This window comes from Thamnophis sirtalis, unplaced genomic scaffold (genome assembly GCF_051295495.1).
Source record: "Thamnophis sirtalis isolate CommonGarterSnake01/CBP01778 unplaced genomic scaffold, rThaSir2_p1.2 scaffold_4, whole genome shotgun sequence".
NCBI classification, from domain to species: domain Eukaryota; kingdom Metazoa; phylum Chordata; class Lepidosauria; order Squamata; family Natricidae; genus Thamnophis; species Thamnophis sirtalis.
The window spans coordinates 131677979-131702776 of record NW_028261384.1 but is presented as its reverse complement, the minus strand read 5'-3'; the positions used below and the strand labels follow the sequence as shown (position 1 = coordinate 131702776).

General features: G+C 44.9%; 1 protein-coding gene across 1 annotated transcript in view; it reads left to right on the top strand.

Moving 5' to 3' along the window:
- The window catches only part of SUPT16H (SPT16 homolog, facilitates chromatin remodeling subunit), a 48573-nt gene that overhangs the window by 5763 nt on the left and 18012 nt on the right, over positions 1 to 24798 (top strand). The window contains exons 2-15 of the mRNA XM_087714189.1: positions 2867 to 2959; positions 3064 to 3234; positions 6006 to 6158; positions 6242 to 6388; positions 9615 to 9766; positions 12329 to 12501; positions 12621 to 12711; positions 12801 to 12874; positions 14440 to 14552; positions 17440 to 17505; positions 19451 to 19546; positions 20236 to 20351; positions 21482 to 21635; positions 23831 to 23958. Of these exons, the coding sequence (XP_087570315.1) occupies positions 2867 to 2959; positions 3064 to 3234; positions 6006 to 6158; positions 6242 to 6388; positions 9615 to 9766; positions 12329 to 12501; positions 12621 to 12711; positions 12801 to 12874; positions 14440 to 14552; positions 17440 to 17505; positions 19451 to 19546; positions 20236 to 20351; positions 21482 to 21635; positions 23831 to 23958 (1727 nt within the window). The remainder of the gene's footprint in view (positions 1 to 2866; positions 2960 to 3063; positions 3235 to 6005; positions 6159 to 6241; positions 6389 to 9614; positions 9767 to 12328; positions 12502 to 12620; positions 12712 to 12800; positions 12875 to 14439; positions 14553 to 17439; positions 17506 to 19450; positions 19547 to 20235; positions 20352 to 21481; positions 21636 to 23830; positions 23959 to 24798) is intronic.

Sequence of the window (24798 nt, the reverse complement as noted above, 5' to 3'; positions counted from 1 at the left end):
TATCAGGTAAAGGTAAAGGTTCCACTCGTGTATATCTGCTAGTCGTTCCCGACTCTAGGGGGCGGTGCTCATCTCCTTTTCAAAGCCGAAGAGCTGTCTGAAGACGCTCTCCATGGTCATGTGGCCGGGTGACTAAATGCCAAAGATGCATGGAGCGTAGTTATTTCCCACTAAAGGTGGTCCCTATTTTTCTACTTGCATTTTTTTAACGTGCTTTTGAACTGCTGGGTTGGCAGAAGCTGGGACAAGTAACAGGAGTTCACCTGTTACACAGCACTAGGGATTTGAACTGCTGACCTTTTGACCAACAAGCTCAGCATCCTAGCCACTGAGCCACCGCATCCCTAGTCCTGCTATGGTAACCAGTTTTGTTTTGTGATGGAGACCTTCTAATCTAAAAGGAGACGACCCTGATTGGTCGTTTGTCATGCAAAGTTCAATTAATAGGTAATTCTCGAGTTACGAACGGAGCCCAAAATTTATCTTGCTCAACCAAACATTTGTTAAGTGAGTTTTGCCCCATTTTTCGACTTTTCCTGCCACTGTGGATCCTTGCATTTGTTCAGACGGTTGTTTAAGTGGATCTGGATTCCCTATTGACTTTGCTTGTCGGAAGGTTTGACCCTGGGAACACTGCAACCGTCATAAATATGAAACTAATTGCCAACTGTCTGAATTTTGATCACGGGAGATGCTGCAACGTTGTGAAAAGCGGTCATAAATCACTTTTTTTCAGTCCCGTTATAACTTTGATGGCTAAATGAACTGTTGTTAAGTCAGGGATTCCCTGCATAAGCTGTGAGGATTTGGACTTCCCAGTTATGGATTGTAAGGACCTCCCAGGCCACACTATCTCCTACCCATGTATATTATTTTAAATAATCCAATTTTAAATAATAGTCCAGTTAGAAAACTTTGACATTTGTTTGTTGCCTTTACTTCTCATTTGTAGTCTTGGTTTAAGATGTTAAGAGGACTTTTTTGGTTCCTGAGTGACACTCAGGGTGGAAAAATGAGCTAATGATCTGCCCCAAATCATGTTTTCTTGTCTTCCTGGCACTACAATATTCAAAAATAAAACATGTCAGCTGTTATAATCATCCTCAGTTAACGGCACAATCTACATCAGTGTATTCATTAACTTGAACATAAGTAGACAAATGGACATGTGTATTCAAGGCTGTTGGGAGACTGAATTTCTACAGTACTTAAACCTTTGCCAGGGGAAAAAGGTACTGAGCAGATCAAAACCCAAGCAAAGCAGCTAATCTTTTATCAAATAACTATGGTAGTTGATAACCCAGCGTTTCCGGGTATTTATTTATTCTAATACTAATATTAGACAGGAAAAGGAATGAATTATATCTATAGTGTCAAGTCAAAGTAATTCACTATAGATATAATTGATTCCTTTTCATTTTAGCGGCCCAGGCGTTCCAGAGTTATGGTGGAACACACACACACAGACACACACCCTGAGGCATGTTAGAGGAGTCTTAACCCCACAGTATTTGTTTCCAGAGAGTAAGTCATCTGTGTAGCAAGTTTGGTTGAAATTGCTTGAGGTGCTCCAGAGTTATGCTGGAACGTACACAGACAGACAGACAGACAGACAGACATATGATTCAGGGAAGTAAGTAGGCGACTGAATTTGAATGAGAAAAATACTGTTCTTCAGTATACAATGTAACAGCTGGTTACATAAATACAGGCACAAAGTCCTTGACTTACAAATAGTTCATTTGGTGACCGTTCAAAGTTACATCATCACTGAAAAAGGTGGCTTTACAACCGTTTTTCAGACTTACAACCATTGGGAAGCATCCCCACAGTCACGTGATTTACATTCCAATGCTTGATAACTGATTCACATTTATGACAGTCACAGTGTCCGGGAGTCATGTAATCCCCCCTTTGCGACCTTCTGACAAGCAAAGTCAGCTGGGAAACCACAGTCACTTAACCATATTATTAATTTAACAGCAATTCACTTAACAAATGTGGCAAGAAAAATTCTAAAATGTGGCAAAACTCACTTAATGAATTTTTCATTGAACAACATAAATGCTAAGCTCAATTGTGATCGTAAGTTGAGGGCTACTTGTAATCCTCGACTTATAACCGGTCGCTTAAAATCTATTCAACGTTACAATGGACCAGCGGTGAAATGCTACCATTTCAGACCAGTTCACCCAAACCAGTAGTAAAAAAATGCTACCAGTTCAGACAAACTGGTATTTCTGACGATCAGTTGTGATGCACGATTCATATTATTTAGAATCATCGGATTTCCTGCTTTCTAGCTAATATAAATCGTGTGGCACAGTGGATCCCCCCCCCTTGCTCTTCTATTTATCTTTGCAGACTCAGAAGGCTTCAAAATGTTTTGTAGCCCTGTACGGATGCGCCTCAGGCATGCGTATGTGCACTCGGTAGCAGACTCACCGAACCGGTAGCAGACTTTGGAGGGTTTTGCCACTGCAACGGACTCTCTCCAAACAACCCATTTTCAAAGTGACAATGGCCACACACAATGGCCACACACAGACAAGTGCGCTAACACACAAACACACTGTAATCCTTTGATTGCGTTTTGGGTGCTTGGCAGTCAGCTCCCCTTTATGGTGTCTTGGGGTCACATGACCATGCTTTTTTTTTTTTTTTTACAATTTTTAAAACCAGTTTCCTGCATTGACTTCCTGCATCCAGCAAAAAAAAAATGCCCATTTGAGAAAATTGATTCACTTGACAACTCTATAGGGTGGGACCTTGCACATATGCTGCAGCTTTTTTTTAAGGGGGAAATCCACGGGGTGTTAACTAGCAAACTCTCCGCCTGAGGTTGGCGTTCTTGTCTTCCCTGCAGAAAGGAGAGGATGAATATGCGACCATTGACGCTATCGTGGTCTCTGTGGGAGTGGACGAAGAGACAGTCTATGCCAAGTCCACGGCCCTGCAGGTAAGCCAGGCTGGGGCTAGCCTGCTCTCAGGCAGGTTTAGGAACCTGGTGGGGGGAAAGAATCCTCATTGATCACCTGTCCTCTTCCCCCCCCTCCTCTCCAGACATGGCTTTTTGGCTACGAACTCACAGACACCATCATGATTTTCTGCGAAGACAAGATCATCTTTATGGCCAGCAAAAAGAAGGTGGAATTCCTGAAGCAGATTGCAAACAGCAAAAGCAACGAGAATTCGAACGGGGTGCCGGCCGTCACCCTACTTGTACGGGAAAAGGTAAATGGCAATTTTTTCTTGTTATGATATAGAGCACTATTCATACGATATATAAAGGACAATAATGATCTCAGGGTATAAGAGTGGGATGATTTGAACACTTTGGTATAATTGCATGTAGTGACCGTTTTATATTAGAATGATCTTTGTATATTAAATGGATCAATGATGATGCAATGAACAATTGATACATATATGAATTGAAATACTTAATCACTATATAGATTAATAATAATAGAAAACTATTCTTGGAACTCTGGATGATTGGTGACATTATGGTCAGTTGAAAATATGAATGTATATTATAAATTAATGGGAATTCTTTGTTCTAATCTCCGCTTTTTCTTAGAGATAGGCGATATTATAATACGTTAAAGACTTATTATTTGATAGATAATTATGAATCCATGGAAATAAGGATTGTTATAAATGAAAGAATATTAATGGTAATTTGAACACATAATGCTCAACGACAGTGAAATATTTAGTTATGTTTAATGGAAAAACAGTGATGGTATTCTTAATCTTAAGAATTGATGCAAAAAAACTTGTAACCAAATGACATGCTTGATGAAATGGAGGAAAGTTGGGGGTTTTTTCTTGCTTTTGTCTTGTACGTGTTGTTTTGTTTTTTCTTTAAGAAAAATAATGTATGTATGTATGTATGTATGTATGTATGTATGTATGTAAATGGCACCAGGTAGCACTCAGACTTAGGTAACACTTTGTCGTTGCCCCTCTGGTTGTATCCAAAAATTTGGGTCTTTATTTTACTGCCCTCAGAAGGAAGAAGGGCTGAGTTGACTTTGAGCCAGTCAGGATCGAACTCTTGGCGGTGGGCAGAGTTTGCCTGCAATGCTGCACTCCAACCACTGTGCTCCGATGGTTCCTTTGAGGTTCTTTGTGTTACACCTAGAATGCACAAGCTTTGGAGAGTTTTAGGAAAGCAAGGGCCACAGTGTGAGGAAGTCTGTCTGTGTTTGTTTTAAGACTACTTTAGGGGCATGCTGGTTATTTGAAACAATGGAGTGAAGTATCACTACCGCTTTATAAAACCCAAGTAAGACCAGATCTGGAGTACTGCAACCAGTTTTGGTCACCATACTACAACAAGGGTGTTGAGATTTTAGAAAAAGTTCACAGAAGAGCAGCTGAGATGAAATTCAATGGTGAAAAGAGTAAGGTTCTACATTTAGGCAAGAAAAACGAAATGCACAGGTACAGTATAGGTGGTACCTTGCTCAATAATAGTAACTGTGAGAGGGATCTTGGAGTCCTAGTGGACAACCATTTAAATAGGAGCCAGCGGTGTGCAGCAGCTGCCAAAAAAGCCAATACAGTTCTAGGCTACATAAACAGAGGGATAGAATCAAGATCACGTGAAGTGTTAATATCACTTTATAATGCCTTGGTAAGACCACACTTGGAATACGGCATTCAGTTTTGGTCGCCACGATGTAGAAAAGATGTGGAGACTCTAGAAAGAGTGCAGAGAAGAGCAACAAAGATGATTAGGGGACTGGAGGCTAAAACAATGAGGAATGGTTGCAGGAACTGGGTATGTCTAGTTTAATGAAAAGAAGGACTAGGGGGGACATGATAGCAGGGTTCCAATATCTCAGGGGTTGCCACAAAGAAGAGGGAGTCAAACTATTCTCCAAAGCACCTGAGGGTAGAACAAGAAGCAATGGGTGGAAACTAATCAAGGAGAGAAGCAACTTAGAATTGAGGAGAAATTTCCTGACAGTTAGAACGATTAATCAGTGGAACAGAAGTTGCCTCCAGAAGCTGTGAATGCCCCAACACTGGAAATCTTTAAGAAGATGTTGGATAGCCATTTGTCTGAAACGGTATAGGGTTTCCTGTCTAGGCAGGGGATTGGACTAGAAGACCTCCAAGGTCCCTTCCAACTCTGCTATTGTATTGTATCAAACGCCTGGAAATTAAAACATACGAAGAACAGCTGCAGGATTTGGGATTGGCTAGTCTAAAGAAAAGAAGAATTAGGAGTGACATAATAGCAGTATTCCAGGGCTTGAGGGGCCGCCACAAAGAAGAGGGGGTCAATTTATTCTCCAAAGCACCAGAGGACAGGATAAGAAACAATGGTTGGAAACTAATCAAAGAGAGAAGCAACCTGGAATTAAGGAGAAACTTCCTAACAGCGAGGACAACTAACCAGTGGAACAGGAGTTGCCTCCAGAAATCGTGGGCACTCCATCACTGGTTGTTTTTAATTAAAGTGTAGACCCGTGATGGTGAATGTATGGCACATGTGCCAGAGGTGGCATGCAGAGCCCTCTATGAAGGTGTGCACGCTGTCACCAGGGGCCTTTCTGGTTTCCAGTGAGCACATGCATTCCAGCCAACTGGTCTTCAACCCACACTGAAGCACCGGAAACCCAAAGACCAACTGGCTGGCGGGTGCATTCACACCAACAGACTGGTCTCCGGGTTTCCGGTACTCTGGCAAACGCGTATTCCAGTTTGGGCAATCAATGCCGAAAAGGTTCGCCATCACCGGTCTAGATAGACGCTTGTCTGAAATATTATAAGTTCTCCTGCTTGAAGAGAGGGCTGGACTAGAAGACCTCCAAGGTTCCTTCCAGCTCATTCATCAGTTGGGTGGGATTTTCATGGAAGCAAAAAGGGGGCGTGGCATCCCACCTGGTTCCCCCTAGTGCGGTGTACGGTGTGGAATAAAATAGGTTTGGAGGGTTGAGGGAGCTGAGCGATTGCTTCTCACTCCGTTCCGATTTCCTCCGTTGTAGAATGAAAGCAACAAGGCCAACTTCGACAAGATGATCGACGCGCTGAAGAGCAGCAAGAAAGGCAAGCGCCTTGGGGTCTTCAGCAAAGACAAATTCCCCGGGGAATTCATGAACAGCTGGAACGACGCTCTTAACAAGGAAGGCTTTGAGAAGGTGAGAAGAAGAGACACTCGGGTGACGACTCCGGCTCGGGGAATAGGGAGCCTTCGCTTACCTTTCCCCTAACTCTGCTGCAGGGGGACATCAGTGCCGTGGTGGCCTACACCATGGCGGTGAAAGAGGAAGGGGAACTCGGCCTGATGCGAAAAGCGGCCGCCATCACTTCAGAGGTCTTCACCAAGTTCTTGAAAGAGCGAGTCATGGAGATTGTGGACGCTGACGAGGTAAGGGGAGATATCTGGTCACTAATGGCTTCTGGGTGAAATGGAATCTTGCGGCTTCCTGGAAAGTGGGAGAGGAGCTTTTTAGGTTTGACTAACTGATAATCCTTCCTTCGACAAATGTCGAAGCGTTTCTCTGACAGGAAGCCTTTGGGAGGGGCCTTTCCTCCCCCTACTCCCATGCCCATCATCCCTGCCCTCTCCCTTCCCCCTCCCATCTGCTCCTCTTTCCCGCCCAGTCTATGATCCTGGCCAGGCTCTCCCTTCTCCCTCCCATGATATCACAAACAATTGCCGCTCTAGGACACGGCACTTGCTCTCCTTAACGGGCCAGTCCTTCCAGAGTTATGCTGGGACACGCACACACACATACCAGGGGTGTCTCTCTTCCCCCCTACCCTGTCACCCCCAGTTTGGTTGAAATTGCTCCAGGCGCTCCAGAGTTATGCTGGAACGAACATACATACATACATACATACATACATACATACATACATACATACACACACACACACACACACACATACATACATACATACATACAGCCTTTATAGAAGATGATGGGTGGATGGATGTTTGGATGGATGGATGCTTGGGTGGATGCATGGATGGATGCTTGGGTGGATGCATGGATGGATGGATGCATGGATGGATGGATGGGTGGGTGGATGCTTGGATGGATGGATGCTTGGATGGATGAATGGATGCTTGGGTGGATGAATGGATGCATGGATGGGTGGGTGGATGCATGGATGGATGCTTGGGTGGATGCATGGATGCATGGATGGGTGGGTGGGTGGATGCATGGGTGGGTGGATGCTTGGGTGGATGCATGGGTGGGTGGATGCATGGATGCATGGATGCTTGGATGCATGGATGGATGCATGGATGAGTGGGTGGATGCTTGGATGGATGGATGCTTGGATGGATGGATGGATGCTTGAATGGATGCATGGATGGATGGATGGGTGGATGCTTGGATGGATTGCTGCTTGGATGGATGGATGGATGGATGGTAGAAGATGGACATTTTTCCTCCTTGGATCTAAGCATTGTTATTTAGCAATTTTCCCACATATTGTGGCCGTTGACTAACAATAGCACTTGGCACTTAGAAATAAATACCATTTCATAGTGCTTTACAGCTTTCTGAGTGGCTTACAGAGTCAGCCTATTGCTCCCCAACAATCTGGGTCTTCATTTTTTATCAACCTCAGCAGGATGGAAGATTGAGTTCAATCTTGAGCTGGTCAGGATCTAACTTGGCAGTGAGCAGAGTCAGCTTGCAATACTCCCTTCTAAGAGTATCTAACGGAGATTCTCAGACATCCAGGTCATGGTTGTCCCAAAAGTGCTTTTTTTTTCCTAGAGGCAACTGTACTTTCTGTTTTTTCTTTGAAGACATTTCGCTTCTCATCCAAGAAGCTTCTTCAGCTCTGACTGGATGGTGGGGAAAGGGAAGGATTTAAACTCCTTGCAGACAGCCGGTCATTTGCAGGCTGTCGGGGATGAGTCCGTGTGTCTTCCCCTCAAACTGAAGTGCAAATGGTTCCTGTAGTTTGGAATTTTTTCTGGAAATCCTGTCTGCACCTGTCTTCAACAGTGAAGATCCTTCCATTCCCATCATCCAGTCAGAGCTGAAGAAGCGGCTTGGATGAGAAGCGAAACGTCTTCGAGGAAGAAACCAGAAAGTCCAATTGCCTTTCCACAATGGCACAGTGGTTAGAGTGCAGTACTGCAGGCTACTTCTGTTGGCTGCCAGCTGCCTGCAATTTGGCAGTTTGAGTCTCACCAGGCTCAAGGTTGACTCAGCCTTCCATCCTTCCGAGGTGGGTAAAATGAGGACCCAAATTGTTGGGGGCAATAGGTTGACTCTGTAAACTGCTTAGAGAGAGCTGTAAAGCGGTATATAAGTCTAAGTGTTAGTGCTACTGCTATTGCCTCTTGAAAAAGGACCTTTGCGATGCCTTCTAAGAAGAGCGCCACCATGGATTAGCTCAGATCAGCAACCCGTGGCTCTGGAGCCACAAGTGGCTCTTTCATTCCTCTGCTGCGGCTCCCTGTTGCCAGTTAGCTCCACAATTGATAGGGCTTTCGGTTAGGATGCTTGGAGGAAAAAGGATGCTGCGCTAGGAGGAGACTCTGTGGTGGGGGAACTGGACTTCCGGTCGGCTCCAGAATTGAATAGGGGGCTTCCAAGTTAGGACTTTTGTACCTTTTTGAATTTTTAAGGTTGCTAACCCCTGGACTAGCTTGTCTGCTTCCATCTCCTCTCACAAATTGAGCCCGATATCCATGCCAATGCTTCTTCAGCCATACATATCCTGGTTCCTTAAACCTGGATGTCCTACTGGGGCATCATAGCTCTCCTGATTTTTCCCAATAGAGGTAATAAAATTACACAGGCCTCTGCTGGCTGCATGGACGTTTTCTTTAAAGGGGCACAAGAGAAAGAGTTGATATTTTTTTAGGTTGGAGGCAACAGCTTTCTCCAAATTGCTATGCCCGTCTCACAAACATTGGCCAAAAGTCAGGGAGTTCTGAAGATCAGTCTGTTGTGGCCCGCCAGCGGCCAGCAGAGCTGGCAGCAGATTCAGACAGTGAGGAGGTTGGGGAGGAAGATGGGCCAGTCCTGGAGTCTGGGGAAGTTTGTGATGAGGGCTCTGTGTCAGAGGCAAAGAGGGGGCCAGAGCCATATGCCAGTTATCAGCTGCCTTCAGAGTCAGACATCAGTGAGGCAGAAAAACAGCTGGAGCCTGTTCTCACTGTGCAGAGTTGCCAGACGAAGGGAACTGCTAAAGAACAGAGGTTGACTTGGGAGTAAGGCTATAAGTGGACGTTGAATGGCCCCTCCCAGAGAAAATAAAAGAGTAGCGAAAGGGGAGTGGAGTTTGCAGGAGACAGTTCGCTTAATTGGTTCGTGACTCTCCGAGACTCCTGGCCAAGTTTTGCAGATATCAGCCTGTCAGCTCTCCAAGCCAGAGAAGGTCTGTGACTGTAAATCCTCCCTCGAAAGACTTTGCTGGATGTGAATGAGCAGCATTCACTATAAATAAATAGAGTTTTTGTCGGGACCAGGAGCTCTCGGGAAGCCTCGTTGAGGACACAGCCTTCCCCAATCCAGTGGGTGCATTGCAACCTCTGCCAAGCAGCCCCTTCTTCAAGTATAATTTGGGGTGGGCTTTTCCTTCCAAATTTTGATGACCTCATAATTTCCATCATCTGGCAGAAAGTACGGCACAGCAAGCTGGCCGAGTCTGTGGAGAAGGCCATCGAGGAGAAGAAATATCTCTCTGGAGCTGACCCTTCCACTGTCGAGATGTGTTACCCCCCGATTATCCAAAGTGGAGGAACTTACAATCTCAAGTTCAGTGTTGTCAGGTAGGCAAATGGGTGTAAAAATTCACTTTTCGATTATTTTATCATCGGATCGAGGTTTAAATGACGTTTCTGGAGTTAACTCTCACGTCTTCTGAATGAAATCCACAAACAGGTTTAGAACATAGAATAAGGGACCTTGGAGGTCTTCTAGTCCAACCCCCTGCTCAAGCAGGAGATCCAGTACCATTTCAGACAAATGGTTTAGTCTCTTTTTGAGAGCCTGCCGTAATGGCGCACCCATCGGTGTGGTTTGTAACCAACCACTAACAGGCCCTGGTTTGCCATTGAAATAAATCTTGTTTATAAATGTGATGTGCATAATTATAATAAGAGGAATTACACAGACCATATTCCTCTTCCACACATTCCGTATTTTTCAGAGTATAAGACACACCTTTCCCCCCCTAAAAAAAGAGTGAAAATTTGGGTGCATCTTATACAATAAATGTAGCCCCACCCACCCACAGCCCAATCCTTTGGCCTCTGCCTCCCAGCAATTTACCTCTTTGCAGCAAAAGGGGGCTTGCAGAGGCTTCAATAAACTATAGCAATCCCTGCAGCTTGTAACAGCTGATGACTGGGAGAAATTGAAAGTGAAACTTGCTGTTCCACTGGCAAATTGCTGGGAGGCAGGTTTTTTTTTTCTTGTGCTAATCAGGCTGTTTGCTGCAAAGAGGTAAGTCAACAACTCTAAATGCCTATAGAATGTTCAAATTATTAAACTTATTTTTTAAAGACTTCTTTATTATTATTCTAGACAACTTAACAAAATGAAGAAGCTTTTTAAAATAAATGCTTGATCTGAAGAGGACCAGTGCTGTTGTTTTAAAAAGTGCTATTCTTTTAAATGGCAGAGAATAACTCTACTTCCAGAAAGCATATCACTTTTAGCAGCATCTGTACAAGTATAGTCTGAAATATAACACTACAAAAGGTGTATATTGCCTGTACTGTTTGTTGCAAGGAGGCAAATGGCTGAGAGGCAGATATTTTTCCTTTGTTTTCCTCCCCAAAATCTAGGTGCGTCTTATACTTCAGAGCGTCTTATACTCTGAAAAATACGGTAATGGAAAGACGGAACATAGAAATTATAATTATACTGTGCATGATTACAATGAGAGGAATTGCACAGTCCATATTCCTCTTCCATACAGCATGGGAAGACAGAACATAAAAATTATAATTATACTGTGCATGATTATAATGAGAGGAATTGCACAGTCCATATTCCTCTTCCATACACCATGGGAAGACAGAACATAGAAATTATAATTATACTGTGCATGATTATAATGAGAGGAATTGCACAGTCCATATTCCTCTTCCATACATCATGGGAAGACAGAACATAGAAATTATAATTATACTGTGCATGATTATAATGAGAGGAATTGCACAGTCCATATTCCTCTTCCATACAGCATGGAAAGACGGAACATAGAAATTATAAAAAATGGATTGGCTTTTATTTATTCGTGCCATGTTTCCACTTGCTCCTTCCACAAATGTCTATGGAGATTTTCAGTCTTCTAGCTCATGGTTTTTCAAGAGGCAACTGGACCTTCTCGTTTTACTTTGAAGATGTTTTCGCTTCTCACCCAAGAAGCTTCTTCAGTTCTGACGGGTCACGAATCCGCTTCTCCAGAACTGAAGAAGCTGCTTGGGTGAGAAGCGAAACGTCTTCCAGGAAAAACCAGTTTGCCTCTTGAAAAAGCACCTTTGGGATAACCATGACCTGAATGACAGAGAATCTCCATAGGCATTTGTGGAAGGAGCAAATGGAAACAGGGCATGGGTAAATAAAAGCCAACCCAATGAAAATACAGTAGAACCTCTGGTCACGAACCCTTCTGACCACCACCAAATCGGGTTCCGACCCAAAAATACACTTTTTTTTTTCCGCAGCCAATTTCTTCTTTCACACTTTTTTTTTGGTAAGTGCCAAATTTCCAAAACTAGGTTCGGATCACAATCAAATCAGTTTGAGACCAAAAGTTATGGAACAAATGATAGTCGGGACCAGAGGTTCTACTGTATTTATAACTAGCTGATAACCTGGCATTTTCCGGGTATTTATTTATTGGGGGGGGAATGTCAGGACGAAACGTAATTTCTAATGTTGGATTTTCCCCCTTACCAGAGGGAACCCCCTTGTGGAGCACTTGTGGAGCACCATGGCAACTCCACAGTGTTGTACAGTAGAAGCCATTTTAAGGCAATATGGTAGAAGCCGTTTTATGGCACAACAGGCTGTATCGTAACAGAACACCCCCCCCCCCAAGGGCTGTTAGGGGTGTCGTACCCCCACAGTATTTGTTTCCATAGAGTACGTCATCTGTGTAACAAGTTTGGTTGAAATTGCTCGAGCGTTCCAGAGTTATGCTGGAACACACACACACAAACACACACAGCCCATTTATATATCTTGAAAAAGCACTTTCGGGTTTGCTCCTTCCAAGAAATTCAAGAGCAACAACGTACATCGTCAGAACGAGATCTTTAAAAGTTCAAATGCTGTGCCGGCGTCCCGATTTTCTAACCTTGGCCCCTCTTTGCCCTCAGCGAGAAGAGCTACATGCACTTTGGGACTGTCACTTTCGCCATGGGCATACGTTACAAATCGTACTGCTCCAATCTGGTGCGCACCCTCATGGTGGACCCGCCTCAGGAAACCCAGGACAACTACGCCTTCCTGCTGCAACTGCAGGAGGAAATGCTGAAGGAGTTGCGGCACGGTGAGTGGGGAAAGAACTGGAGCCCCGCGGATGCCCCCTACGTCTCGACAAAACGAGCAGACTCTCCTCTGAGGCGGAGCTGCCTTCTGTTCCTCTGATCTGCTTCCCATTGGCAATAGGTGTAAAGCTGTGCGAGGTCTATGCCGCCGTCATGGACATGGTAAAGAAACAGAAGCCGGAGCTCTTGAGCAAAATCACCAAGAACCTGGGGTAAGCCAGCTTTTCCTCCCGAGGAACTTCCGAGAGTTATGCTCAGGTCTCACGCCCTTCGGAGAACTAATCCTTTCTTCTTTCCTTAGGTTTGCCATGGGCATTGAGTTCCGAGAGGGATCCCTCGTCATCAATAGCAAAAACCAGTACCGCCTCAAGAAAGGTGAGACTTGGGGAGGCAGGTCCTATGACGCGACGGGGCGGGCCCTCTGTCCTCCAATTCAATCCATCCCATCAGAATAGAGCTGGAAGGCACCTTGGAGGTCTTCTAGGCCAACCCCTTGCTCAAGCAGGAGATACTACATCATTTCCTTTTTCTTTTCTTTCATGTTTTATTTGTTTCCTTTATATTACTTTCCATTTCCATCAAACAGTGTGTGACCTGGGTACAGTTATTTGAACAGTCATAATCCACATATTTGTTAGTATATTCATCATAATGTTAATAATATAACCATACATTAATATAATTACAATAATACACAACATCTTCATTGTTAAATTCCATGTTCACATTTTCTCTTTTTATCTCTCCTCCTCCTTTCTAACTTCTGTTTCTATTGTCTAACCATTGATAAAATACATTCCATGTCAAATTCATGCCACAGGTGGGGCATGAATGGCCCCTCCCATAGGGAATAAAAGAGGAGCGAAAGGGGAGTGGAGCTTGCAGGAGACAATTAGTTCATTCCTGCATTCTTGCCAAGTATTGCGGCGTCTGAAAGATATCAGCCTGGCCGCTCTCCAAGCCTGAGAAAGGTCAGCAATTGTCAACTTATCTTGAAAGGCTGTGGGAGAGGAGAGACCTTGCTGGAGAGGAATTCACTTTAAATTAAATAGAAGGGGGTTTATCGGGACAGGGACTCGGCTTCGTGCTGCTGGGGAACCCTCGGTCAGAACACTGGCTCAGTTTTCGCTGGCAGGGGCACTGTTTGCGAGCCTTGAGTTTGACACTGCTGCTCTAAGAAGTCTTTAGGTCACATAAACTTTTTTTTTTGAAATTTTTGTTATTGTTTTAATTAAACAAAAGCACACACAAAAAAGAATCCTCTTTCGTTACATCTTCTAGAAAGCGTATCGATTGGATACAAATACATTTCCTGCGTATCTTCCACAATCCTTACATATACTTCATTCCAATTGAATTGTACATTTTAAATCAAAAAAGAAAATTTGCATATTTTGCTATCACTGTACCACAATTCTCAATTAGTTACAATTATTTAAACATGTTTTTATCTAAGATCATTTGTATTTAAAGACACAACCACCTACTGGCATTCATTTGCAGTTTCAATAAACCTCCAATAACATTACCCCTTTATAACATATTCTGAAACAGATTGTTAAGTAAAATATCTAAGCATTTCCACCACCACCCCATACCACACCTGTATGTATTATTAAATATCCATTAACATTTCTTTGTTATTGTAGTTAAGTAAAGATTATTTACTGTTTATCTCACCTCTCCTCTCCACAGGCCCACAGGAGATTATACCTTTATAACCATCTTTAAACAAAGGTTTATTAATAGGATTTATGGGTCTTTTCCTTAGTCCCAAATTAGTTAATTACATGTTAAGAAAAAAAACATTAAACATCTAAAACAATCTAAGAGATGTTAACGTTTCTACTTACACATAAACTTTCGTAGTGGGTAGAGAGTCCCAGAGGCCCCCGTGTAGATAGCTTGTTGACTGTTGAAACTGTGTCCTCTCCACCCAGGGATGGTGTTCAGCCTCAACGTTGGCCTCTCTGACTTGCCCAACCGAGAGGGGAAGAAACCCGAGGAGAAAACCTATGCCCTCTTCATCGGGGACACCGTGTTGGTGGAAGAGGTGGGTGCCAGGGCAGCGAGGAGGGAGGGGGAGATGTGGCCGGAGCAGCACGCAAAAAGTTTTGGAAAGCTTTGGCTCGGGTTTCCAACAAAGGAGTTTCTTCTTCTTCTCTATTTTAGTCCCCGATTTATAGCGGTTCGCTTAGTGACCATTCGAAGTTACAACAGCACTGGGGGGGGGAGGGACGGTATATCTGGTTTTCACACTTAACCACGGTTGCGGGTTACGTGATCAACATTCAGATGCTTGGCAACTATAGTTATGACGGTTGCAGTGTCCCTTGGGTCACGTGATCCCCTTTCTTGCGACCTCCCGACAAGAAAAATCGACGGGGAAGCCCGATTCAGTTAATGGTGGTGTTACTAATCCAACAGCCAGAGGAATTCACTTAGCAACTGTGATATGAAAGGTTGTAAAAGGGGGCAACATTCACTCCTCTGTCTCAATTAGCAACAGAGATTTTGGGCTGGAATGTGGTCTTAAGGACTACCTGTAATCTGTCTGGTATATTTTTCTAAATCGTCCTGTTTCAATGACTTTATAATCCCTAGTGGGGCGGAATCTGGGCAACTCAATGGAGCTGAGTGTTTACTGGCCAGATACATTTCCTGTCCCCAGGACGGAGTTTTTTTTCAGTAGATATATTCTCGATGTGTGCCCAGAGAGAGAAATATCTGCCAATACCTAGGATCGAACTCACAGCCTCCTGATTGGGAAGTGAGAGCTCCACCTCTAGGCCATCGCACCACTCTCGGGTATATTTTTTAATGAGTTCTAATATTACTAGATATTACTAAAACACGGCTGGCTCCTATTTAAATGGTTGTCCACTAGGACCAAGATCCCTCTCACAGTTACTACTATTGAGCAGTATAGGTGGTACCTTGCTCAACATTAGTAACTGTGAAAGGGATCTTGGAGTCCTAGTGGACAACCACTTAAATATGAGCCAGCTGTGTGCAGCAGCTGCGAAAAAGCCAACACAGTTCTAGGCTGCATAAACAGAGGGATAGAATCAAGATCACGTGAAGTGTTAACTCTACTTTATAACGCCTTGGTTAGGCCACACTTGGAATACTGCATTCAGTTTTGCGAGGTTAAAAAAAGATGTTGAGACTTTGGAAAGAGTGCAGAGAAGAGCAACCAAGATGAATGTTCAAACTTGGAACATTGGGCACTATCTAATAAAATGAAATGCAATGGTGAAAATAGTAAGGTTCTACATTTAGGTAAGAAAAGCAAAATGCACAGGTACAGTATAGGTGGTATCTGGCTCAACAGTAGTAACTGTGAAAGGGATCTTGGAGTCCTAGTGGACAACCATTTAAATATGAGCCAGCTGTGTGCAGCAGCTGCCAAAAAAGCCAACACAGTTCTGGGCTGCATAAACAGAGGGATAGAATCAAGATCACGTGAAGTGTTAATACTACTTTATAAGGCCTTGGTAAGACCACACTTGGAATACGACATTCAGTTTTGGTTGCCATGATGTAGAAAAGATGTAGAGACTCTAGAAAGAGTGCAGAGAAGAGCAACAAAGATGATTAGGGGACTGGAGGCTAAAACATGAAGAACAGTTGCAGGAACTGGACATGTCTAGTTTAATCAAAAGAAGGACTAAGGGAGACATGATAGCAGTGTTTCAATATCTCAGGGGTTGCCACAAAGAAGAAGGAGTCAAACTATTTTCCAAGGCACCTGAGGGTAGAACAAGAAGCAATGGGTGGAAACTAATCAAGGAGAGAAGCAACTTAGAACTGAGGAGGAATTTCCTGACAGTTAGAACGATTAATCAGTGGAAAAGAAGTTGCCTCCAGAAGTTGTGAATGCCCCAACACTGGAAGTCTTTAAGAAGATGTTGGATAGCCATTTGTCTGAAATGGTATAGGGTTTCCTGCCTAGGCAGGGGGTTGGACTAGAAGACCTCCAAGGTCCCTTCCAACTGTGCTATTGTATTGTATTACTTTCTGAGTGTTAAGGGGAAGAAAAGTCAGAAATTATTCTTGGGGACTTGAGAAAGAGAAGTGAAATGGCAGCCGGAAAGCATCAAAGGCAGATTTTTCCCTTTCAGCAAATTCAACCAACACCCCCCCCCCCCTCCTGCTTTCTTTCTGTTTGCTCCATGGTCTACTTAGTCCTCTATGTATGACCACAATTTAGCCCATAATTTATGTTGCTAAGTGAGACATTTCCTAAGTGAGTTTTGCACCATTGCATGAACCAGTTGTCAAGCATCTTAATGTAAATCACATGAGCGTGGCTCATAAGTGTGAAAAACGGTCAAAACTCTCTTTTTTTCTGGTGCCGTTGTAGCTTTGAATGGTCACTAAATGTTGTAAGTCGAAGGCTACCTGTATAAGGAGAAACGCTAATTCTCAGTTGAGGGAAGGAACCCTCTCTGTCAGGAAATCCAGCCTGCAGCTCTATGGAGATTCTCAGTCATCCAGGTCACGTCTGTCCCAAAGGTGCTTTTTCAAGAGGCAACTGGAATCTGTTTTTTTTTTCTTTGAAGACCTTTTGCTTCTCCTCCAAGAAGCTTCTTCGGCTCTGACTGGATGGTGGGAAAGGGAAGGATTTATATTCCTTGCAAGCAGCTGGTCATTTGCATCCTTTTTAGAGAGTCCTTGAGGCCACTTGGAGTCCCAAAGTTGCTTTTTCAAGAGGCAACTGGACTTTCTGGGTTTTTTTCTTTTGAAGACGTTTCGCTTCTCCTCCAAGAAGCTTCTTCAGCTCTGACTGGATGGTGGGGAATGGAAGGATTGGTGCTCCTTGCAGACAGCCGATCATTTGCATCCTTTTTAGAGAGTCGTTGAGGCCTTCTTTGTCCTGAGTGGTGCAAATGGGTGTGTTTCTCTGCTATGGTTTTTTTTTTCTTTAATCCTCTCAGGACGGTCCAGCTACTCTCCTCACCTCGGTCAAAAAGAAGGTGAAGAATGTGAGCATTTTATTAAAGGTGAGTCCAAAACTTGACCGAGTCCAGAAAAGCAGAAAAGAACTTGAAGAGGGGTTCTGAGGAAATTCAAGGAAAGGAGGAATCTGAGTACTATCGAGTTTGGGGAAAACGGTACACCGTATTTTTCGGAGTATAAGATGCACCAAGATTTTAAAGTGGCAAATTTAAAAGAAGAAAGTTTTTGCACTCTGCAGACCTCCCAAAAACGGCCCGTTTTTCGTGAAAAAAGATACCCGTTTTTTTTTGTCAAAAAAGGGCACATATAGCCTTTAGGAGGCTTGTAGAGTGCTCCTAGGGGCTGGGGGGCAAAAACGAGTAAAAACGGTCCATGTTCCGTGAAAACGGGCCCGTTTTCTGTCAAAAAAAAGGCATGCATAGTCTTTAGGAGGCTTATAGAGTGCGCCTGGGGCCTTGGGGGTGGTGGCAAAAATGAGCAAAAACCAGCACATTTTTTCTCTCATTTTTTCCCTCCCCAGCCCCCAGGAGCACTCTGGAAGCCTCCTAAAGGCTATGCATGGCCATTTTTGCAAAGGGGGTTTTGGGAAGCCAAAAATGCTATATTCAGTGTATAAGATGCACCCAGATTTTCACCCTCTTTTTTGAGGGAAAAGGGTGCGTCTTATTCTCCGAAAAATACGGTTAGTGGTTAGATAATAGAAATAGGAAATAAGAATCCGGGAAATGCAATTTGTATCATAGAAGAATTAGGAAACACGGATAAGAAAGTAGGAAAAGTAGGGTTTGTAAAAGTAGAAAAAGATATACAAGAAAGGTAACAGTGACTGTCTAATACAAAAGACCCAACATAGACTGTTAAGCAAAGGAATAAGAAATAAAAGGACCTTAAGTGTAAAATTTGGAATGTATAGAGAGGGAAACAATACTTGTAAAGATGCACCGATAGATATCTGCTGTAAGAAGGAATGTGCAGTTCCGGTGTTGTGTGTATGTTTTTGTCAATGTGTTTGCATGTTTAAAATAAAATATTTTTTTTAAAAAAGAAGATGGGTTCTGGGGTGAACAGATATGTCAGCCCTAGATTTCCTTTCCCGTTTTTTGGGGGGGGAATGTCACATTTTCAGTTCTCAGCTGGATCACTCTCAAACAGATAAGGGCTCGGTGGGTGTTTTACCTTTTCAAACGTCAGTTCAAAAAGGCCATTTAAGGACCATGATGAGAACATTTCCCCTAAAACTTGCCTTTACCTCTACATTCTATTAGAAATTTCTAATGAGGGCAATCCTTGACTTAGGAACGGTCGCTTAGCAACCATTCAAAGTTATGACGAGCCTCCCCAAGAGTACTTATAAGCTAGTTTTGTCTCCCATGTGATCATGTCACTGGGGAAACAGCCTGCATTTACAGCTGTTTGCAGAATCCCGTAATCACGGGGCCACATTTTACGATGTTTTTGTCCAAAACTGGCCGATAGCAAACCCTTGGCTCACTTAATAACATTGGCATTTTTTAGGTAATATAATCAGTCCGGTACACAAAGTTTGCTAGCAGTTGCAAAACTTACAATAGCTCACAGCACTTTCTAACAGCTAGCTTCCAAAAACACTCAGATCAGATCAGCCCAGCATCTAACAAACAGAGAGCTAACAGTCATTCTGGCTCCCTCTTATGGCCGATTGAGGAAAACAGCAACCAATCACATTTTACAGTATGACTTAAAGAAACAGGTACAACATTGTTACATGATTTATATATTGCCAACCCAACCGTTAGATTATATTCCTAACAGCATTCACTTAACGAACTCCAGAAAATGGGTCATGAAATCGGGCCGGTCACGCAGGGCGATCTGCTTTGCAACCACGCTAGGCAGGCTTCGCTATAATCAGAAGTCAAGGACCACCTGTACTGCACAATACGTTTGGGTGTGAAAATTGTGCCCTCTTCAAATTGAATGTTTATGTCGTTTTCCTCCTTTTTGTCACAGAAAGAGGATGAGGAGGAAGAGGAAGAAGAAGATGATACGGAAGGAATCCTCCTTGGGCGTGGCTCGCGGGCAGCCCTGCTGCCAGAAAGAACACGGGTAGAGAAATTTAGATGGGTTGAGGGCAGAGAGGGAGGGGAATTGTATCATGTAACACTGAAAAAAGTGTCTTCACGTGAGATATTTCTTACCTCAACGGTTGGACTATACTTCCTCAAGCTCTTTCCTCCAACACAAACACCACAACTGTTGGAACTATAACTGCCAGATTTCTCTGCCTGGCCAACAGCAGGCCCAGCCCCTCCAGCAGCCAGATCACAGGAGGGGTGGGAGCCAGGGTCAGCATCAAGGCAACCTGAGAGCTCCGAGGGGGGAGAGGGAATGGAACTGTCAGAGATAGAGACAGAGGCAGGGCCTGTCCTGGAGAGGAGTGCAGTGGAAATCTATGGGCCGGTCCTCGGGACAGAACAGCCACCGCTGCTAGCGAGGCCCCACCCTAGCTCTGGGTATAAAAGTCAGGGGGCGGAGATGAATAGGTGTGGCAGACACCTATTCATCTCCCTGCCAGATGGACTTGTTAGCCTGCGGTGAGAGAGAAATTTTTTGCCAGGGCTGCTGGCGCTCCTAATAAAATAATCATTGGTTTAACTTCAAGGGGGGGAGGGGTTGTGTTTGGGGAGCTGGGTCAGAACACCAGGTCACCGAAGGCAGAGATAGTAAATTGAAGGGAGGGATGGAGAGAGGGATCTTCCAATGCTTTGTGAGCAGCAATCATTCCATCTTTCCAGAATGAACTGACCGCTGAAGAGAAACGCCGGGCACATCAGAGAGAGCTGGCCACGCAGCTAAACGAAGAAGCCCGGAGACGCTTAACGGAACAAAAAGGGGAGCAGCAGATCCAGAAGTAAGAATTGTGTGCGGTGGGAGCAATAATGGGTTTCTCCTGTTTCCAACCTGGGGGGGAGGGGATGTCACATGCAGCCAAAGAGTCACTCCTGGTCAAATAGGACAAGAAAGCATCCTTCTTTCCAAAAAGTATTTGAATTTACCAATTAGAAGGAAATATTTGTTGCTCAGGGTTGAACTTTGGAGTCCTTCATACTCTCTGAGATGGGGTTGGTTTTCTTGCAGATGTTTCACTATATGACTAGCTAACGTCATCACGCTGATGGCATTGCCTAGTTCGGTAATGAACCCTCTGCAATACAGGTAGTCCTCAACTTCCAACAGTTCATTTAGTGAACCATTCAAAGTTACGACAGCCCCGATAAAAGGGACATGGCCGTTTCCCCACTTACGACCATTGCCACATCCCCACGATTGTGGGATCGAAATTCAGAGGCTTGGCCACGCACGCATTCATATTTATGACCGTTGCTGCGTCCCAAGCTCACGTGGTCCCATTTTGCGACCATCTGTCAAGCAAAGTCAGTGGGGACACCAGATTCACTTCACAACCCGGTGACTTCACTTATCAACCGCAGTGATTCGCTTAACAGCTGAAGCAAGAAAGGTCGTAAAATGGGGCAAAACTCACAACAAATTAAGCTGTTGGTTTGAGACACCGCGCTTGGCAGTTTGGTTGCAGATGTTTCATCACCATTCGAAGAGACCTTGTCAGCGCGTTTTGAGCTGTGTTCGTCTATCAGAACACAGGTCTTTAAATAGCTTTTTGTGAGATGCAAATGTGTCTGAATGTTGTTTATTTGGCTAGTTCTGAGTCATGGTCTGATTTCAGACTGTTTGATTGGCTGTCTGTTGTTGCTGGGCTATAGTTAAGTAACCTCTGTGTGATGCAGATTAGGAGCAGATGGATCACTGAACCAATGTCTCACTTAACAACAGACGTGTGGGGCTCAATTGTGATCATCTGTTGAGGACTATCTGTACAATTGCCAAGCACAAGAGCACCAAGGACCTCCATCCCTGAGCTTGCTTGCCTCTGCAAGCCATGTTCCCTGAGGTCTGTAGGAGACGTGTGGGAACCTTCTACTCTATTCGATTTTTTTTTCTATTCTTTCTGCTCTTTTGCAGAGCCCGCAAGTCAAATGTGTCCTATAAGAACCCATCTCTAATGCCCAAAGAACCGTACATTCGGGAGATGAAGATTTACATCGACAAGAAGTACGAGACGGTCATCATGCCCGTTTTTGGCATCGCTACTCCATTCCACATCGCTACCATCAAGGTACGAGGACTTCCGTTCCTTGGGCTAGGGTGGCTACGAGAGGCTTAATCAGGAAGGTCTCAGGAAGGCCCGACTCGGGAGAAATAGGAGCAGACAATGGCTTCGAAAAGGAAAACTGTTGAAATGTGATTGTTGTGATGACCAAGAAAAAAAAAGTAATAAACAGAGGGTATTTCTTTGTATTGTTGTGGTCTTGGGAGAGGTCTCTGCTTAGAAAGGGCCACCCAATTATTGGAGGTGGAGGAGACCTCAGATACTTCACAGTGTCTCTCTGGAGGAGAAATGGGGATCAACCTATTCTCTAAAGCATGTGTCAGGATTCCAAATAGCATCCAAAAGTAAATCAAGAATCCAAGGCAAAGTATTGCTCAAAGTTCCTATTTATTAAGAGAGCCATGTTGGCACATCTGGGAAAAACCGAAACAGAAAGCTTCCCGGTTTTCCCCACCTAGTTGAAAGTTCAAGATCTTGGCCCCCACACCCACAAGTCCATCACATGGTCCAATCTCCCACTGCCAGACTGGCATTTCCACCCATCCAATTCCGGTCAGGTGCAGAAGTGCAAAGACAAAGGATGACCTTGGCTTTCTAGAAAGAATTTTGTTATAGCTACATAGCATCTCACTCCTTAAATCCCCCTTCCCATTTTCCCACAAGAGAAAATGCGTAGTAGAATAATAGGAAGTGTGGCAGGCCAAAGATCCAAAAGAAAAGATGGCTGCAGGCCTGACAGGGTGTCAAACTTGATTTCATTGAGGGTCACATCAGGGTTACTTGGGGGGCATGGCCAGATTGACATGGGGGTGGCTGGGGGCGTGGCCAGGGGCAGGCATGGCAAGCTTAACATCAGTCTTGTTGGGGGTGCCTATGGTGGCCTAAGCACTTTGCCAGCGAAAATGGGCTCCCCAGCTCCATTTTCGGCTGGGACAACCTCCCACAAATCTCTGCCAGCGAAAACAGAGTTCGAGCTCTGTTTTTGCTAGAGACACACCATGGACTGGTCCTTTGCTGTTTCCGGGGCGCCCCCCTGGGCTAGAGCTAAGCAGCCCACAGGCCTGATCCAGCCCGCGGGCCTTGAGTTTGACACCCCTGCTCTAAAGCACCTGAGGGCAGGACAAGAAGCAATGGATGGAAACTAATCAAGGAGAGAAGCAACCTGGAACTAAGGAAAAATTTCCTGATAGTTAAAACAATCAGTGGAATGACTTTCCTCCAGAAATTCTGGGAGCTCCATCACTGGAAGTTTTTAAGAAGAGGTTGGACAGCCATTTTGTCCAGAATGTTATAGGGACGGGATTGCGAACCTATGGCATGCGGAGCCATTTGTCAGGGCACACAAGGCGTTGCCCTGTCAGTTGGCCAGCCCCCGCATGCTGGCTAGCTGACTTCACCCTTCTTTTGAGGCCATTTTTCGCCTTCCGGAGGTTTGCCTCCATAGCGTGAAAAACCAGCCCTACGGGCAAACTGGAAGTTTGGGGACATACTTCCGAGTTGCTCGTAGGGCTGTTTTTCATCATCTGGAGTCTTCAGGGACCTTCCGGAGGCTTCCCTGAAGGCTGTGGAGGGCAAAAAACCACCCTATGAGCAAACGATTTTTGCCCTCCGGAGCCTTCAGGGAAGCCTCCGGAAGGCCCCTGAATGCTCTGGAGGTCTAAAACCAGCCCTATGAGCAAACCGGAAGTGACTTCCAGTTTACGCGTAGGGTCACTTTTTACCCTCGGGAGCCTTCAGAGAAGTTTCAGGGAGGGCTAAAACTGGCCCGACAAGGAAACGGGAAGCCTGCTCCTGAACTTCCGGTTTGCCCGAAGGGACAGTTTTTCATGTTCCGGTGGCTTCCGGGAAGCTCCTGAAGCCTCCAGAGAGCCTCCAAGGGTGTGTGTGCAGGGGAGGCTGTTTTCACCCTCCCCAGGCACCTATAAAGAGGAGCCTGGGGAGGGCAAAAAAAAGTATGCCAAAAATGGGGGAGGGAAGCACTGGTCGTGCGCGCATACGCCCTGGGGGCATGCGCATAGCATGGGTATGGCATGCCTGCGCATGACCCCCCCCTGTGCTCCCTCTGCTTTTAACACGCGAGCCACAAAAGGTTCGCCATCACTGTTACAGGGTCTTCTGCTTGAACAGGGGGTTAGACTAGAAGACCTTGAAGATCCTTTCCAAATGTTATTATTTTTTGTTATTCTGGTTTTCTCGTGCAGAACATCAGCATGTCTGTAGAAGGTGATTACACTTACCTGCGGATCAACTTCTACTGTCCAGGCAGTGCCTTGGGTCGCAACGAGGGCAACATTTTTCCTAACCCAGAAGCCACTTTTGTAAAAGAAATGTGAGTTAACGCCTTCCCTGGCAATTGCCATTAGGAAGGTTCTTAGAATGATGGAAGTTTGAGTGTTTATACCTGCGCTGCAAGGCTGGGATTCTTGAGTAGATTGCCTTGAGTTAGAGCCCATGCCTTGAAGAGGGTTCACCGACAAGTGCGTGCCGACAAAACCGCGCCGATGAAACCGTGCCCGCCATCAACAAACAACATAATGGGATGCGAAAACAACGTTATAACTCTAACTCTCTATAACGTTGTTTTCGCGTCCCACTATGTTTGTTGATGGCGGGCGCGGTTTTGTTGGCGCGCATTTGTCAGGCGCGCATTTGACGGGTCACGCTTGAAGAGAAACCAGAGGCCGCCCTGGGTACTGTGGACATAATGAATGGCAATTCCTGAAGGCCCAGACTCCACGCAGTTTCCCTGTCCCTCCTTCATGCTCCTTGCTGCCCAATCAAAAAGAACTTCAGTGCCATGCCCCCATTGGAGCCTGAGTTAACTTCCGAGGAATGTGGGGGGAGGAGCAAGCCAAGTCAGCCCAGGACCCTTCAGGATTGGGACGGCTTGTTAGCAGGGAGGAACGGGGGCAAGATGACTGAGAGAGGGCAAACTTTGGACATGAGGAGCAACAGAGCTCAGGCAATGGGCAAGGACCACCCCCTCCTGATCCCTGAGCACGGAGAGTGGAGAGAAGGTGAGAACAGTGCAGGCTTACCCCAAAACCCGGGTCTTGTCGGGAGGAGAGCTCCCCACCCCTCTTCATAAGACACATCTGGGGACAGACTTAAGGAGATGCTGTGGGGAGGAGCATTTGTCAGGAGCAAACGCTGAATTGGCAGAGTTTAG